The sequence below is a fragment of the Sminthopsis crassicaudata genome, chromosome 6, assembly GCF_048593235.1.
Source record: "Sminthopsis crassicaudata isolate SCR6 chromosome 6, ASM4859323v1, whole genome shotgun sequence".
NCBI classification, from domain to species: domain Eukaryota; kingdom Metazoa; phylum Chordata; class Mammalia; order Dasyuromorphia; family Dasyuridae; genus Sminthopsis; species Sminthopsis crassicaudata.
Window position 1 is genome coordinate 141,461,728 of NC_133622.1, and position 18,368 is coordinate 141,480,095.

The window sequence follows — 18,368 nt, forward strand, 5'->3', positions numbered from 1 at the left end:
CTTTCTGATTCCAAGATGAGTGGTTTAGTTACTGTGTCACATGCTATCTCAAGATAATATTCTTACTTGAGGTCAGAAGTAGTAGGATGTGGGATGTAGGATGCCTAGCAAATAGATACCATTCTTCTGTTGCTGCATCCATCCTGTTGCTAGTTGAAAGCAAATGGAAAGTAAATAGTGACTAAAATTGGCAAAATATATCAACTTATTTTACAGAGAATTTCACTGCATTTAATTTTGTTAATTGCTCATTTCATTTACATTTATTAGTTCAGCCCAACAAAATTGTACTTATTGTGTGCAAAGTGATTTGTTTGTAGTATTTATCTCATTATATAGCTCTTACCTAAAATATTTAATACCACTTAATATTATTGAATTAGCAAAGCTTAGCTCGTTTTTCACCATTAAAAATATAGCTTTTCAGAACTCAATAATGTAAAGAAGAATCCTTGTATTCAAATGAAAAAATTTGATTATATGTTTACACTCTTATTTCTGAAAAAGCTAAAATGCTTTGATGTTTTGTATTCTTAGCTTATATTTCCAATAGTTTTTGTCTTTATCATATTTACAGATGTACAGTATCCTTCAAAAAGTGAAATTTCAAATGGAAAAGCTATCTCAAGAAAAAGTCAAAATCACCTTAAAAATACTTCTAAAACAAAGATGAAACAAAAATGTGCTGTTAAAGCACAGAATGGTTTTAACAAGAAAGGCAAAAAAACTTTTTTCAATCCTAAAAAGGAAATTCAGGATTCTGAATATGATTCAGGCTCTGATGTTGGGAGCTCTTTGGATGAGGATTATAGCAGTGGTGAGGAGGTGATGGAGGATGGCTACAAAGGTAAAATACTTCACTTCCTACAAGGGGCTTCAATTGGTGAACTCACTTTGATTCCCCAGTGTTCTCAGAAAAAAGCTCAGAAGATAACAGAGCTCCGGCCCTTTAACAGTTGGGAAGCTCTGGTAAGTCTACATTCTTTTTTTTTTTTTTTTCCTGCCCCTTTTTTTTTTTTTATTCACAGTACATTTATAGTCAAGGTATCTTCAGCCCAGAAAAGCATAGATGGGTGGCCTTATCCTGAGTAGGTTCAAACACTACATTTGTTTTAAGCCAATAGCATTTCAAATAGTGTCATATGACCTAATTTTGAATGAATTAAGGGGTGATTTTCCTGAAAAACCCAAGCTGATTGGCCAGCAATACTGTCACTCATTCTTTTGCATAGAAACTTGGTTCATTTCACTGCAGAAGAAGAAATTAGAGCTTACATTTAAGAAGTTGTTGTTTGCTAGCCTGTTCTGATATGTTTCTGCTAAAGAACCATACAGAAAGCAAGAATGTGGCAGAATTTTTATAGCAATTTCTTGAGGAGCAGCAACAACATCCAGGGAATCGCCATGATTCACAATGCCAGCCTAAGTGTTTCAAGCTTCAACATAAAAGAAGCAATTGCTTGTTTTATTTTTCTTTATAAAGCAACTCAATCCTTAACATGTTTTTCCTGGTTAAACAATGCAGTCATTTAATGGAGCCTAGCAAGCTTCAGTATTTTTTTGTTTTTGTTTTTGTTTCTGTTTTTTAAATTCAAAAGATAGAAAAAAAAAGTGTGTGGAAGCGTACAATTGAAACTTTAGTTGAGGAGAAGACATAATTACTGGTAAGTACATTTTACATGTTCATGTTCTAAAATCTCATTTCTTTTTCATGTGTCTTATACATTGTATCTGTGCTTTTTTGAGTTTCATGTGTTTCAACAGAATGTCTTCAAATTTTATTCACGCAAAATGCATAAAAGGAAATCTTTAAAGCTTGTGTCAGGTTTTGCTTAAATTTTTATGAGAACTTGGAGTCTTATAACAGTCATTTTTTTAGGCCTGTGCAGCAATAATACAAACAATTCACTAAAAACTTATTGTCTTGTAATAATTTTAAAATTAAAAAAGAAATGAAACTTATTTTCTAAGAAAGCAAAAGTTATAATTTTGTTTAATCTACAACTATTTTGAGTGGCTTTAAGGGGAAAAGTGATTATGTTGTTTAAAAAAATGAAAAATAGTAAAAATGTATTTGAAAAATACTGAAATGCATCATTACAAGTATTTCATAATGAAATTCGTTTTGCCTGAAGCTTTTGAACAGAACATCTGTCAAAGCAGATCCTTTCAAAACTTGTTTGGTTTTGCCTGAGTGATTTCTTTACACAAGTATTTGCTAAAGGGCTCTCTTTCCTCTTTGCTGTTTTCTTTTACTTGGGAGTAGCAGGTTATTATAGACCTAAATTGCTTGAACTTGTCAGGCCATTATTCATTATTTAATAAAGCAGGCAATTGTCAGTACCCTTATGTTGTTGTAGCCACATGCCCAAATATACCAATACAGAAAAATAACTTGTAATATTGTGGCAGATGTGGATATGCCAGATACTGTTCTATATTCAAAAGATAACAGAGGAATCAAAAAAAGTAGAAAGCATATTTTCCTTACCAATTAATTGGTAATATTGCTTCAAGAGAATTAAATGAGGCTCTAAAATTGTTTGTAATATTTTCCCTGTTTAAAAAAAAGTAAACACAGAGGGTGGATTATGTATTAGATATCTACTTACATTATGATTTTCTTGCCTAACAATTTTTAATTATCTTAATCATGAAAACTAACATTATGTTTTAAGGGATAATACTCTACCTGACCAGAGCCAGGATAAAAATGTTAATGATGATTTGTTAATAATAACATTATTAAACTGAATTGTTAAATTTTCCAGATTTAGGCAAATTAAACATCTTCATATTGTAGAAAGCAATGTGTTTAAAAAAAAAAAAAAAGTATTCTAGTTTGTCTGGAACTTTTAGAACCACCCTAGGAACACTTGAAAAATTTTGCTCATTTTTGAACTTTCACTTTAAAACACTTTAATCAACAAAAGACTTTTTTGTTTGTTTTTAGTTTGGACTGATTTCATCAGTACAGAGATTATTCTAGTGCAGATAAAACAATTCATTTGTAACTCAGGCAATATAGAAAACACAGAGAGTGTTCAAATAGTATGGCTTGAATGTTCAGAAACTGGGGCTTCCTAATTCATGTCTGCTTCTCTATCCAATGTATTATATGCTTTCTTGAAGAAAAAATGTAAATTAATATAAAGCTTTATAATGAGAGCCAGATTGGTATAATAGTGACCTCAATGACCCTAGACAAGTTGACTTAGTCTTTTGAAGCTCTTGTGCACATTTGTAGACTGGTAGTTTTGGAGAATTATCCACCCTTTTTGGTAAAGGCAGATGCCTCCACCAATGAACCCAAAAAGTCTGGCTTTCCTTTCTCTTCATCCTGTAGTTTCCCTATTATCCCATTCCACATAAAATCCCCTTCCAGCTTTAAATTTTATATTTTTGTTATTTTAAACAGAAGGGTGAAAAAGCAACTTGCTATTTCTATTCTGCAGTTACCATAAAAGTACATAGAATTTAGAGCTTTTTTGTGAATATTGATTGAAACAGTACATGTAGTTTGATTTCATACTTACATCTTTTTTCCCCCCAGTGAATTGTAGGAAACAGTTCATTTCAATTCAACAATTTTTATTATTGTTATTATTAAAAGATATAACTGAAAATGAGTGTTGGTCTTTTAGAAATCTGTAATTTGTAATATTATTTTACATAGATTTTACAAACCTTAATAGTTTGCATCCCTCAGTTTTTAAAAAAAATTATGGATTATATGCTATTTTGATCCCTATCCTGGGTTATAGCTCAAAATATTTCTCAGAATCATGAAATTTTAAACTAAAAGAGACATTAGCTTATCTAGCACAACTCATTTTTTAAACAAATATAATTTCTTTGTTGGAAAGCAAATGACACAGTAAGATGTATATTTATTTTAATTATTTTTAAAAATCAAAGCATTGGTTTACTTTCCCCCCAAAAAATCAATAATTCATTCTAGTGACTACATAATATTTAGGTGTTTTTTTTATGATGATGTACCACCGAAAATGTTTTTTTTATTATTTTGAAAGCTAAATTTCTGTTGTTTCTTAATACTCATTTAAAGGGAAACTAAGCAATTATCAAAGAATTTTTTGCCACAAGGCAAAATTTTAATGTAAAAAAATTATTTTGTAAATTTAAGTATTTAAAACAATTCTTATAGATGTATTTAATAAGATCTCTAAAGAATACATCTTTGTTGTTATAGTAGGGATTAGATAATTCATTGGAAATTTTTATATTTTTAAAGTTATACCAACTTTATGTGTTCCTTGATTTTAATGAGTTTCTAACTCTGCAGAATAGTAATGAACTATATTGGTCTTTTGCTAGTATGTTACAAACTAATGAAGATATTTGAAAGGTGCTAAGTTAATGTTAAGTATTTTCATTAAACTTAATATATTTGTCAATATTTTTACATGAGTTTGGGAATAATCTTTATCCAGAATGTTTGTTTATATTTTTTATAAATTAAAATGTTCTGTTAATATTTTTAGAACTATAATTTTAATATTAGATTTCTTCTATTGTCAGGATGTTTAGAATTCTGTAGGAATATAATCAGTTTAAATGTCTTTTCAAGAGAACTAGTAATTAGCTCAGTTTTATAACTTTTCATATATTTATTTAGTGGTCTACTCTTGTGACCAAAGTACTTTGAGTCTTGGATGGTAAACGCAGCCAGAGTCAGCTTCAAAGGCTCATCTTTGATTTAGTTTTTACTATGTACGTCCTGTATACCAAGTTGAATTGAAATTAAGTACAAATTTCCTAAACCCAAAAACATAGCTGCATTTGCTGTGTATGGACCATAAGCTCAAAAGTCTCTTTTTTTTAGTGAGACTCATTTTATTATGTTTTTAAGACTATTTTTAGATACTTAATAATTTATGTAGAAATAGTGACACTTTGTGGCAAAAATGGGTATTTCAGTTACTTGATGTTACAACTGTTGTTTCAGCCTTAAAAGATAAATGAAGTTTTGTTATAATTGTCTTATTATTTTCTTCAGAGTATTACTTTAAATTTGGAGCTAGTAGGAGTTACTTGGATCAATGTATTTAAATATAAATCCATTGAATTTTAGAACTGATAGAGATACAATCCAACTAGTTTTCAGATGAGGAAAATTAAGGTTGTACTTAAACAAGGAGTTAGAGGATTTTGGACTAGTCACCGGGGTATTCTGACTTTGCTTTCAGTCCAATGATTTTGCAACTGTGCCCTATAAAAACTCTGATTTACTGCTGCTAATAATGGTTTTCTCTCAATTCTATATACTAGATGTTTAAAATGGCCGCCAATTTTCATAAGGGTAAAATGCTTAACAATGTTACTAAATATTAAAATTCTGCCATTTGAATTTTGCATAAACTTGGCCATTTTATGATCATGATTTACTTTAACCCGCTAATATGCTTCTTGCTGTTGCTTGGAGGAATGTGTTAAATGAGCCGACATGAATCATAATGTTTTTGTCATAACAGATGATTTCCTTTTCTTTGTGTAGATATAGATTATAGGATTTTCATTTGTACTAACTAAGATTCTTGGCAATCAGGCCATTTTGGGGTCTTTTCTAATGTTATATCATGATGTTCTTTGTAAAAAAATTTTTTTTTCTATTAAGTTGCTCAGAAATTTTATTTGCAAAGTGTCTACATACAGGAGCTTAATAAATCTCACTTAGCTTTATAGTATTCATCATCTGTTCTTAAAAATGAAGTATATACTTTAATTGTAAAAGGAATTTTTAAAATTTATATTTAGTTTTTCAATTAAGGAAGTAACAGATTCAGATCTTATTTTAACTTGGTAAAGCAGCTGTTTATTGAATGGTTCTCCATTTTTACTATTAAATTGATCCATGCTGTAGCACATTTGAAAGCTATTTTATTTACATCAAAGCAAAAGGAAAAGACTGCAATGAAGAATAATTCATGAAGAATCATGATCTTTTCATAGCATAAATGTAGCAATAGTAAAAAAAAATTAGCAAATTCATGAATTAAAGTTCAATTTAGGATGATTTTGAATGAAAATTATTTGTCAGTTAAAAAGACTTTCTCATTTAATTTGATGTATCAGCACACAAACATTAATTTTGGGAGGAACTTAGTGTAAGGTAAAATGACATGTGAAATTCAGATAGATCAAATCTATTAGCATGATATCACTTTGTATTTTTGTCCTATTTCCTCTCTCACCAATTTGTAGTTAATTTAAGTTTTTTGTTTTTACTTTTAATTATAAAAATCATAATTTTTCTTTAGAAAAAGGGATATAGGAGGAAGAACAAAGTAACTGTTTGGACTATTGAATCATTCTGAATTCTTAAAGACTTATGTTAATTGAAGGAGGTGTGAATTCTTTTAAAATTAAAATATTTTTGCTCTGATATATTTCTAGTTAGTAGAATTTGATGTATGCATTAACCTCAGTTTTTCAGTCATCTTTTAGACATTTACTGAAGTGTTCAGTGTTTTCTGTGTTCAATTCAGCACAAACTTGTCTTTGATCTTGAAAAACTCCTCCTTCCTTTCTCTCCCTCCCTCCCTCCCTCCCTCCTTCCTTCTTTCCCTCTTTCCCTCTCTCTTTCTCTTTTTCTTTCTTTTTTTTAAAATTTTATTTCAAAAAACAATGTAAGAAAAAAAGGTAAACAAAAGAAATGCAAACCAGAATAAAGCTAAAAAAAGAGAATATTGTCGTGTGCCCAGTAGAACATCAGGGAGAGTTCAAAATACATAACAAATTACTAGATCAAGAAAGAATATATTAGTAGAAGAGATTATGTTTGTTCATGAATGTCTATTTTTTTCTTTACTTCTTTGTAAAGTATTCCTTGGTTGTTTGCTGAATACTTAATTCTTTTTTTCCCCTTTCATTCCCCTTATCACCCCCAAGCAAGCTACAGTTAAGAAAAGATATATTTTATGTGTATATATATAGATATATACATATTTATACAAACTCACACCCACATATCTCCCACATACATACACATGTTTTTCCTATCCCTGCTGCCTTTTTAATTAAATTTTGTTCCACAACTTGCTTTGCTATTATTTAACCCCACCCACCCAAGGATTCCTATCTTGTCTTCTTCTCTCACCCTTTAAAGCTTACTTATTTCTAAAGGGATAGGATAGTTCATTTATTTTTACGTAATCTGATTTCAAATCTTTAATCTTATCTATATTTTCTCCTCAGACAAATTAGGGTGGGTGTTAGACTTAAATGTGTTTTGCATATTCTTATGGAGAAATTTTAATTTAATTAGAAAAATAAATCTTAACATGTCTTATTGTATATAATAAAGGCTTTAGGCTGCAAAAACTTCATTTCATGGGAACTTCATTTGGGCCTTGAAAGATGAATGGATTTAGCTTCATTTGTATGTAGAGAGGGGGAAAAAGGTCATTTAGTGGGAAACAGGAGCATGGCAATGTGATATATGAACTATACAGTAAGCAGAGATGTTAGAGAAGAGTGTTTGTGTTGAGTAAAAGGAAATTAGATTGCATGAGTAAGATGATATCAGATCATAGAGGCCTTGAAAAATCAAAGAATGACTGGGAGACGTAAATGATAAAGCCATGTTTGTAGGGAAGAGTTCAGTTTTGGACATGCTGAATTTTATGTGACAGTTGTATATCTAAATGTATCTTGAACAAAATGGAAATAGAAGGGCCAAAGTTCAACTGATAGAGGATAAGAGTTTCAGTAAGTCTTGAGAAAATCTTTGTCATTGTACTTTAGGATATTTTGAAAGCTGAAACTAATAAAAGGTACTTTATTCTTCCTAGTAAGGAAGACAGAATAGAATTAGCATTTTTAAAAAATGCTCAAACTATACTGTTGAATTATTTTCTCCTGTTTCCCCCCACAGTTTACAAAAATGTGCAAGACAAATGGGTTGTCAGAAGACTTAATATGGCACTGTAAAACATTGATCCAAGAAAGGGATGTAGTTATAAGACTTATGAACAAATGCGAAGATATTTCAAATAAACTGACAAAGCAGGTGACCAGGCTTACTGAAGGTGGAGGTGGATGGAACATAGATCAACCTTCCATTCTAAACCAAAGGTAATATTTATTGTATATTATGGCCTAATTGATGATTTATATATATGGTCTGAATTTCCTGTTACTAGTTCACAGAATTTAAGAAATTGAAATGGAACTTTAGATTAGAAGAACATACTGAAAACTTTGTAATGATTCTATAATAATGTCAGCAGAATAATATTAGCTTACAATTATAGTGCTTTAGAGTTTACAGAACTCTATATTTCATCTAATCTAATTTTAGCTTTTTTAATAGAAAATAACTTGTTGATATAGCCTGTATGACCTGAAGAAAATGTTTACTGGGGGTTCTAGTCTATATATGTGTGATTTGTATAAAAAAGAAATAATTTTATCAATTTGAAAACTTCATTCTGAACCACATTTTAAAAATCTCTTAGTTTTCAAATTTTAATTCATGCTAGGAGAAAGGAATAAAATCCTTCTTGAACTTAATTATAATATGTCAGAACTTATCCTACTAAAAGTCACTGTCAGTGTTCTTGAAAATGATTTTTTAATTAAAATGACTGTCATTGTAATGAAATTAGAAAAAAATACTTGTCCCATTGTTTTTCTTATTTAAAATATTCAACCCGAATGTCATTTAATTAAAATAGAATTGTTCACTTTTTAGAATCTAGTTAAATAAATTGGAAGGGGAGTCACATATTTAATCAGACTTCTTACACACAAGTATATCTCATTGGTCATAATCACATACATAACTGATATCTATATGATGCTTACAATGTGACAGTCACTGTGCTAAGGTCTTACAATTGATAGTTTCTTTCTTTTTTTTTTTTCTCCCCCCACCTTGAGGCTGGGGTTAAGTGACTTGCCCCAGGGTCACACAGCTAGGAAGTGTTAAGTGTCAGAGACCTTATTTGAACTTGGGTCCTCCTGAATTCAAGGCTGGTGCTCTATCCACTGCGCCACCTAGCTGCCCCCAAGGTCTTACAATTGTATCTCATTTGATCTTCATACAACTCCAGGAGTAAGTGCTGTTATTCAAATTTACAGATGAGGAAACTTAAGAATAGATTTTTAAGATCTCAATTCTACTTTCAGAATTAATTTTTTACTCAGTTTTGCATTTTTAATGTTTTTAATGATCTAAACCAGTGTACTTGGCTCTTTAGTGACTAGTAACAATAAAATGTACTTTTAAAAAATGTCCCTCTTCACTGCCCCCCCCTTCCCAGGGGAGGCTACAATTAAACACACAAACATGTGTATCTGTACATAAAATGTGTAAAAACCATACTATACATACTTCTGTTTATCAGTTCTTTCTCTGGAAATGACTAGCATCTTCCTTTATAGGGCCTTTGTAGTTGATTTTAGTATTTATGAGACTTTTTATTTTTTAATTTTTATTCCTTAAGGTCCCTCTCATACCAGTGAACTCTAGCTCACAAGATGTGCTTTTAATAGTAAAATACATTATCTTTTTTTAGCCATTATGGGAAATCTAGGAAAATAAAGTTGTTTTTCACAGAACTTACTGTCTATGTTGCCTAGAAAAACTGGCTATATCAGCAAATTTATCTTCTATAAGTGTAATTGATACTGCTATTTCCTTTTTCTACAGTAATATGATAATGAAGAGTTTCATTTTGCTAAATCTCTCCTGTTGAGTCTGCTCTATAATGATTTCAGTTATCAAAAAACTCAAACTTTTTCAAATTGTATAACTTTAATATTACTTAACTAAAATTCAAATATTCTAGATGAAAATAAGATAACAATAAGATTCCAAATAAATGAAAATGTCTGTTTGATTGCATGGAGAACTATGTGTGTGAAATGTTTATGAATTAGATCTGAGGTGCCTGTTGAGCTTGCCCAGTGTCTGGGATAATTATTTGGAATTGTTAAAACACATTTTTTTGGGTAAAAAAAAATCATAGTGATTTATTTTACTGGGTTTGGACCTATAAGTCAGTGACTCAAGTAATCCTGACTTAATTTGTCAAATTTTTTCTTTTTTTTTTTTAATCTTGAAGAAAACTCATTTATTTAAGCTGCTTGTATTTTTTTGAATGGGTATTTTATATTGGCTCCTGTGAAGTGTAAGAACCTTCAAGATCCTCTGAATCTTTTTCACTTTTGTTCATGTTCTTTTTGAAACATAAAAAAATTTACGTTTATCCCAAATTAACCTCCTATAGATCTTCAGTGAGTTTCAGTACAACTTTCCAGTCTATTCAAGATCTTTTTGAATCTTGATTCTGTAATCTGAATATTAGCTTTCCTCAGCTTTGCATTATATACACATGTTATATAGGAAGATAATTAGACCAGCTCCATAGTCTTTCTCCAGGTTAACCTAACAGGGCCAGTAGATTATGATTGTGTGACTAAACTCAAATTTCCTTAACAGTTTTGAGTTTACTTAATAGTTACACCAGGAGGAAGAATGAAAGTTAGTTGAGACCTTGGCAGTCAATGCAGCATAATTCTGGAGAGTTTGATTACTTAAATAACTTTGCTTGAATGTATTACTCATTTAGGTGTGGGTTTACATTGCTAGAGAAAATTGTATGCATTGTCTTATTCTGCAGGCTTCTGCAGGTATTGTTGAAAGGTTATAGGCTTAGTGACAATTGCATCCCTATTACAAGCTGAGCCATTCCTCTTTTGAGTATGCAATTGTCACAGGCCATATGTAGTCTCATAAAATTTGTGAGACTTTTACATATAAAACTAACATACAAGGAATTTTCAAACTCATTTACCTTTACTCTGTATTCATATTATCCAATGTTTTATCTGATATTCTGAGAGAGATAATAAGCAGACTATTTTAGAGGATGTCAAAAAGATGACCACTGGTTGGCAAATTGGAAAAATCATTTAATATGTTTCTGAAACTTAAGTCTTCCTGATATAACATAACCATTCATCTATCTCTCTTAAATTTGCTGTGTTCTGTCTTCCAACAAGTATAGAAGTTGACTCTCACTCTTAGAGAACCAGAGATATGCCACTTGAACTCTGATGGATTGTTCTCCAGAAGTAGCAGCCAGAGTCATGTATAACAGAGGGAAGAGAGAAAAGGAAAATTCAAGATTAGCCCTTGGATGAGTTTCTCATAAATTCCTCCTCAGTCTTATATGTTGTGTCTACTTCTCTTCTTTCTCTTGCACCACAATGAAACTCACAGGGGTAGGTCTGGTCTGGTTAGGGTACACTTCAGTTATCTAAGAGCATGCAAATTGGTTTCATTATCTCCTTGAATCTGAATAGAATCCCTTGTGCTCATAGTTACTGTAAGTCCAACTTTGGTTGAGTATCTTCATCCTATGCTTGTTCATAATAATAAAGAATATGAACTTAAAGGTTCTTGAATTTTTTATTTTTTTAATTTTTTTTTTGTCCTTTGGTATAGGAGGAATTTCCCAAACAATTAAGTGGGTTGGGGCCTTTAACAGCATCTACCAACCATGATCCTTTTGCCTGAACTTGTTATTTTTTCACTCTTCAGGGTCCCAGAATTAGAGGAGTAGTATTGTTTTTAAATATTGCAAGCTAGCTTTTCTAAACCTATCTTATCTACTTTTCCAAAAGACATGGTAAGGAGAGTTTTTATTTTGCAAAAATTGATAGGGATGAATACCTTTGGTTGAGTGGCTCCTTTGACATAGGGAATTTCCTTCTGGAGAACTGTAAGTAGGAATCCTGATTTTTAGCATGTGGAATATACATATTCTTCATGTTCTAAATGGGAGGATAGGCTTGTATCCAGCTTCTTACAGTATGGTTCATGACTCATATAGGGTCTCTTAATTGAATGTGTGGGTTATGAAATGATGATTTATTATCAGTAAATGTTTGATTTGTATACTTGTTTTATATATCCATTTACCCAAGATTATGTAAAAATTTCTTAGGCAACAAAGGAGTCGTGAGTGGAAAAAAATTTAAAAGCCCTATTTTATACCACGTGTAAATAAAATCTGCCAGGTATAGAGGCACTTTCTGTTTTCCAGAAGTAGTGCTGATGGAAGTACTTTTAAAAGGTGATGCAAAGGATTGTGGTTGTTTGAACAGACATGTAAGTTCACTTGGGTGACTGTGTGGAAAACAGGAATATGGGATAGGCTCAGTACCACAGGGATGAACAGAGGTCCTGGAGCAGCAAGAGAGCTCTTAATCTGGGCAGTCTGTGGAACAGCCAGAAACAACTTTCCCAAAGAGGGACTAGTTTTCCTAGTGTTATGATCAAAAATGGGATTTTGAATGGATTTCTCATGACTTGAGTTATTCAAGTAGATGCTATAATGCTATAGAAAGGAATTTTTTTTTTTTTTTTTTTTTCGGATCCAGATTGGATTTGGTGATCTCTAAGTTCTCTTTCAGTTCTGATACTTTTATTTTCTTGGTTGTTTTTTTTTTTTTTTTTCTGCTGTTCAGTCTTTATACTATTTATCCAAGTCTTTGTCTTTGGTCCTAATTTATTTTCTCTCCATTTACTTTTACTCTGAACTCATCAGTTCTTATGGATTCAGTTACTACCTATGGATAATTTTGAAAATTGTTCAATATATCTAGTCTTAGACTTATCAACTAACTACCTTTAAATTTTCACTGGATGCCCACCCCTTAGCAATCTCAGATTGAATGTGTTCATAACTTACTATCTGTCTGTAACATGGCCTCAGTCTATTGAAAATAGCCCCATTTTTTTAGTCATTCATGCTTACAACTTTGACACTTCATTCTCCTAGATCAGCCGCTAAATCTAGTTGATGATAACCGGTATCTCCCTTCTCTCCACTCTAGTTACTTTAGTGTCTAGTGTCTCTAATTCAACTGTCATTTAACTTCCAAAGTATAAGCTATAAAATATATCTTTAGCAAGCTCAGTTCAGTCTAGTACACTTCTGATGAGGTCACTCTCAAATTCCTTTGGTTTCCTTCTGAACCCTTAGGTATAAAAACAGTTTTTTGTTTGATATTTCAAGCCTTTCACAATATGTTCCTATTCTGCTTTTTCCTGCTAATAAGCCATTATTTTCTCTCGTGCATCAATTGTTTCAGTAAAACTACTGTGCATAGTTATATTCCAGTAAAATAGAATTAAATTAAAATAACACTTCAAAATGTTGTTCTTCCAAGAACTGATATTTTCAATAGATCAAGTTAAGAATTTGGGGGAGGGGTGTTGGAATACAAGGGAGAGCTGCTGAAATACATGGGAGCCACCTGACAGTGACTGCTGGAGATCCAACCCAGAATGGATCTCCTCTTATGAGAGGATGATACAAGGAGACTGAAAGGCAATTGTTGTTCTCTGATCTCTCTGACTGAGAGGCCATTGCATGGTCTGACCTCTCTCTTCTTCCCTCTGCCTCCAATTTATCTCATTCCTAGTCTGCAACACCTGTGTCAGCAAAGGCTGCCTTGCAGCTCCTTCAGCTGAGGAGGCTCTCGGGGAATTGATCTGTCCCTTAACGGGGGTGGGGGGGGTGGGGGGGTGCTTTTTTTATAGTAAAACTATTTTTTGAGCATATCATGTCCATCACCATATGTAAAAATATACATTATTTTTATATCCTATCTATATATAGTTTTCAGAAAAATCTGCATGTGATCTCTCACAGACACTGCCACTTTTAAATAATTTTTATTCATGTATGTTATATTTATATCATGTTATTTATTACTTTATATTATGTTATTTTTACATATATATATATATACACACACACACACATACACACACACACACATTAGATTTATAAATGCCCCAAAGAAATACTTTTCAACATTCTCAGGCTATTTAGACAAAAGCAATAAAGAGTTGGCCCGCAACCAAGAAAACCTTTTGACAAATATTAAATATGTGGGCAAATAAAACTTTTAATCTCTAGTTCAGAGGTCTCAAAAGTGGCCACTAGCTCACCCAAGTTTAGTCCAAATCAAGGCTCCTTTCTTTTCTTTTCCTTTCTTTTCTTTTCCTTTCTTTTCTTTTCTTTTCCTTTCCTTTCCTTTCCTTTCTTTTCTTTTCTTTTCTTTTCTTTTCTTTTCTTTTCTTTTCTTTTCTTTTCTTTTCTTTTCTTTTCTTTTCTTTTCTTTTCTTTTCTTTTCTTTTCTTTTCTTTTCTTTTCTTTTCTTTTCTTTTCTTTTCTTTTCTTTTCTTTCTTTCTTTTCTTTTTTTTTTTTCCTGAGGCAATTGGTGTTAATTGCCCAGGGTCATACAGATAGGAAGTATTAAGTGTCTGAGACCAGATTTGAACTCAGGTCCTCCTGACTTCAGGGCTGGTGCTCTATCCACTATGCCATCTAGCTTAGCTGTCCCTTACTGTACTTAATTTCAAATATAATTACCATTCCAAAATATATTTCTTAATAAAATTTAGGTAACTCAGAAAAAAAAAGTCTATATTATACCAAAATTAGTAAGTTAAGAATACTTAGATAAATGTGCACGTCAGTCAACTATCCAAGTGTCTTCCCAACTATTTTAACTTATCTTAATGATTAATAAAATCAATTGTTGGCTCTCATCATGGTACTAATTATTGAATTAATCTAGAAATATGTTTTTTATCTTTGTACAGTCCATGTATTGTTTACAATTAACTTCATGGATACTATCTTAGGTATAATGATTGAATTTGTTACTTCTGGTACTGAAAATATTGTTAAATAAGGATTAAAGCTTGTAAAAAATCCTAATGAAGATACTATTCTTTTTAAACTTCATTTTCCTTATAATAATTGGAATATTTAGAGAGAAAATTACCCATTATTCAAGTAACACAAATACTTGGGTCATGATAAAAGTCATAGAAGGATATGCTGTATCTAAATGTAAAGTTGTTATAAAGACACAAAAAGTTAAGAGTTCTTTTTCTTTTCAGTTTGTCTCTCAAGCCATATCAGAAGATTGGTTTGAATTGGCTAGCACTGCTACATAAACATGGACTAAATGGTATTTTGGCTGATGAAATGGTAAGTAGCTTGACTGTTTTTTTTTTTTTTTTAATAATGTGAGAAGAAATAATAACATGAAGCTTTTCATTCCTATGATATAGAATATTTACCTCCAACCCTCATTTAGCAGTTTTTCTTCTATTCTGTCATTAGATTGAAATCCATTTGCCACATCCTTTGATATTCCTGTTTTTGCTGGGTAGTCATATCAATTATTTTGATCTGTCTTTTGTTGACTCTTCATTCAACTGCCTTAATTCCCATGTACTTGCTCTATTCCATCCCTTTGAATCTTGAGACTATTGGTATCTTGGAACTCAGACTAAGATTAGCTTGATAATAAGAATCTAAACATTGATAGGTCATTGCATTTTTTTTAAGGTTCAAAATAAAAAGGGGGGGAAGGAAAATCATAAAGTTTTATAGCAAGAAAGAGACTTAATGATAGTGTAGTCAAATCCCCTCAGTTTTTGGATGAGAAACTGAAATCCTAAAATTGTAAAGCTAGTTAGTTAGTGACTAATCTATGACTACTAGATACAATAAGATGCATTTTCAGATGAATAAGATGAATTTTCTCTCATCTTGTGAAATTTGCCACATTTATTTTTTCTCATTACAGCCTGTAGAGCACATTTCGTCCTGAGAGCAACACTTCTAAAGAACATATATACACATACATATACATGTATGCTAGTACAAAATTAAATGAAAATATTTAAAGGTACTTGCAGACTAAATAGTGAATAGTAACAACATACAGACATGAAAACAGTTTTGTTTTGTTTTATTCCTCCTGCATTTATTATTTGAAAATGTAATGTGGGCTTTGATGTTAATGATATCTGGAAGCAATATAGCAATTTTTATGTCATTATGCTTGCTAAAACAGAATTTCTGCTTTGATCATTATTGAAAAAACTTATCACTGAAATTTATCTCACATGAGGAAAAAGTAGTTTGTTTCTAATGATGATTGACTATAAAGGAAATTTAGTAACATTTATACTAGAAGGCTTTGTTAATTTTCGTTTTTAACTGTACCTTATAGGGATTAGGGAAAACAATTCAAGCCATTTCCTTCCTGGCATACCTCTACCAAGAAGGTAATAGAGGTCCTCATTTAATTGTTGTTCCAGCTTCAACTTTAGGTAGGTATTATGGGGGTGGGGTGGAGAAAATCACCAGTTTAACCACACCCATTTTTTAAAAAAGTGTTTAATATAAGGGAATTGGAGGTGGGTTTCCACATTCTTTTATTTTAAAATGATTCTTAGTGCTAGAGATTTTATGATTCTGTCTTTATTTTCTGTTTTTTTTTTCCCCTTTTCTGATATCTTTAAATCAAAATAGAATAATAACTATTCATTTTAAAGATAACAGCACTTGTTAGAATTTTTGTACTTTGGTATCAATATTAAGTAAAAAATCAGTTTTACATAAATAATTATTTTTTGCTTTTATCTTTATTTACAGGTTGGCTAAACGTTTTCTTTGACAAATACGTATAAGCACTATTTTAGGTTTATGACTTAGTAATTAATAATATTTTATCTTTTTTGGTGCTCTCTAAAAGTAAAAACCAAAATTCTATCTGAATTCATAGGATCTAAATTATGTCATATTAGAATGTAGTATGATTAATTTTGAATGCTTATACATCAAATGAGATATGTGTAAAATACTTAGCAATAGTACCTTTGTACATATTAGGTACTATATAGATGTTAAGCCTCTTCCTTTTTGTTGTCTCTCCGTCTTCTATACAATTTAGTATACATATGTCTAATTAAGGTCAAGTCTTTTGTTGTTCATTTGTGCGGAACTCTTCCTGAGCTTATGAACCATAGTACACCAATGCTATCCATGGGGTTTTTTGGCAAAAATAAATAAATAAACAAACAAATAAGTAAGTAATAGAGTGACTTGCTATTTCCTTCTCCAGTAAAGTAAGGCAAACAGATTAAGTGACTTGCTTGCCTAGGGTCACACAGCTAGCAAGTATTTGAGGCTGTATTTGAACCTGATCTTTCCCGACTACAGCCCCATCTCCTGACCTACCTAGCTACTTTCATTTCTAGCCTAACCAAAATAATATTCTCTCAGTGAAATCTCTAAGTGTCTAATGTGTTTATTTGCCCTCTACTTGGCACGTGAGGTAAGAAGACAAAAATATAACAGTTCCAGTTTTCATAAAGCTCACATTCCATTGGAGGAGACAAGTTGTACATAAGTATTACAGAAGTATGTATTTATGTATACATAGTCCTATTCTTTTTTAACCTCCAGCCCTACATCCCTAACTAACTATTAAAAACTATTTTTATACTAGTTACCCTCAGGTACATCAAACTCATCACCCAAGTCAAAGTGATGACTATGTGAGTAGAGAATAGGCATCAACTGCAAGAAATATTGGGAAGAAATTAGTCTGGGCTGGCTGACCAGAAGAGATTAGGGATATAAAACCCAGCATGGAGAGCGTGTCTACTGATCAAGTAGTAGAAAGTGCATCAGGAGGGGGAGGCCCACAGAAAGATGGAATAGTCAGATACAAAAATAAATCTGACAGAGTTCCTGATGATGGAAGTAAAACATTTGTAGAGTGTCTAAGATAGAATGAAAAAAAATAGTTCATGTGACCTGAGGACTTCGAAGAACTAGAAGCTTAGGATGTTTAAGAAATATCAAATATGAATATCAAATTCCCTCTGAGTTTAGGAAAGAAGAGAGGCATTGAACCCATTTTTTAAAAAGTATCCTGGAGACCAGTAGATAAATCTTTTAAAATATGTACTGGATTTAAAAAAAAAATTAATGAGGAAAGGCTGCTGAAAGTTGTCAGCAAAGGGAGATCTGGCTGTTTCACTAGGGTCCCTTTTCAAGATCAGAGAACACAAGGGAGTGTATGAGACAGTACAGCCAGTGCCGTAGAAGTCCAAGAATAAAATACCATCTGGTAAAAATCACATCATTTATGTTGATATTCATTAGTGATCCTTTTGCTAATAGTTGTAGAATTTTGTCATAAAAACTCAAAACTCTCAGATCTGTAGCTTACAAAATCTGTAATCTGAAATCAGTATTCCTTCTACCAAGTCTTTCATTTCTCCATAGAAAATCTTCCCAATACACTGGCTATTGAGCTGAATTAACAATAATTTTTGACCATCAGTTTATAATTTATTATTATTATTATTATTATTATTATTATTATTATTATTATTATTATTATTATTATTATTATTATTTTATTTATTTGGCTGAGGGAATTGGGGTTAAGTGACTTGCCCAGGGGTCACACAGCTAGGAAGTATTCAGTGTGTGAGGCCAAATTTGAA

The 18,368-nt window shown here is 31.4% G+C and overlaps 1 protein-coding gene across 6 annotated transcripts in view; it reads left to right on the plus strand.

Annotated features, from left to right (window-relative positions):
* The window catches only part of SMARCAD1 (SNF2 related chromatin remodeling ATPase with DExD box 1), an 83,299-nt gene that overhangs the window by 40,921 nt on the left and 24,010 nt on the right, over nucleotides 1-18,368 (plus strand). For 5 of the 6 annotated variants that reach the window (XM_074274538.1, XM_074274539.1, XM_074274540.1 and 2 more), the window contains 4 exons: nucleotides 578-969; nucleotides 7,898-8,097; nucleotides 14,955-15,045; nucleotides 16,079-16,178. In XM_074274538.1, coding sequence (XP_074130639.1) covers nucleotides 578-969; nucleotides 7,898-8,097; nucleotides 14,955-15,045; nucleotides 16,079-16,178 — 783 coding nt within the window. Of the gene's footprint in view, nucleotides 1-577; nucleotides 970-1,038; nucleotides 1,665-7,897; nucleotides 8,098-14,954; nucleotides 15,046-16,078; nucleotides 16,179-18,368 lie in introns of those variants that run through there. The other variant, XM_074274544.1, reaches the window with a different exon arrangement.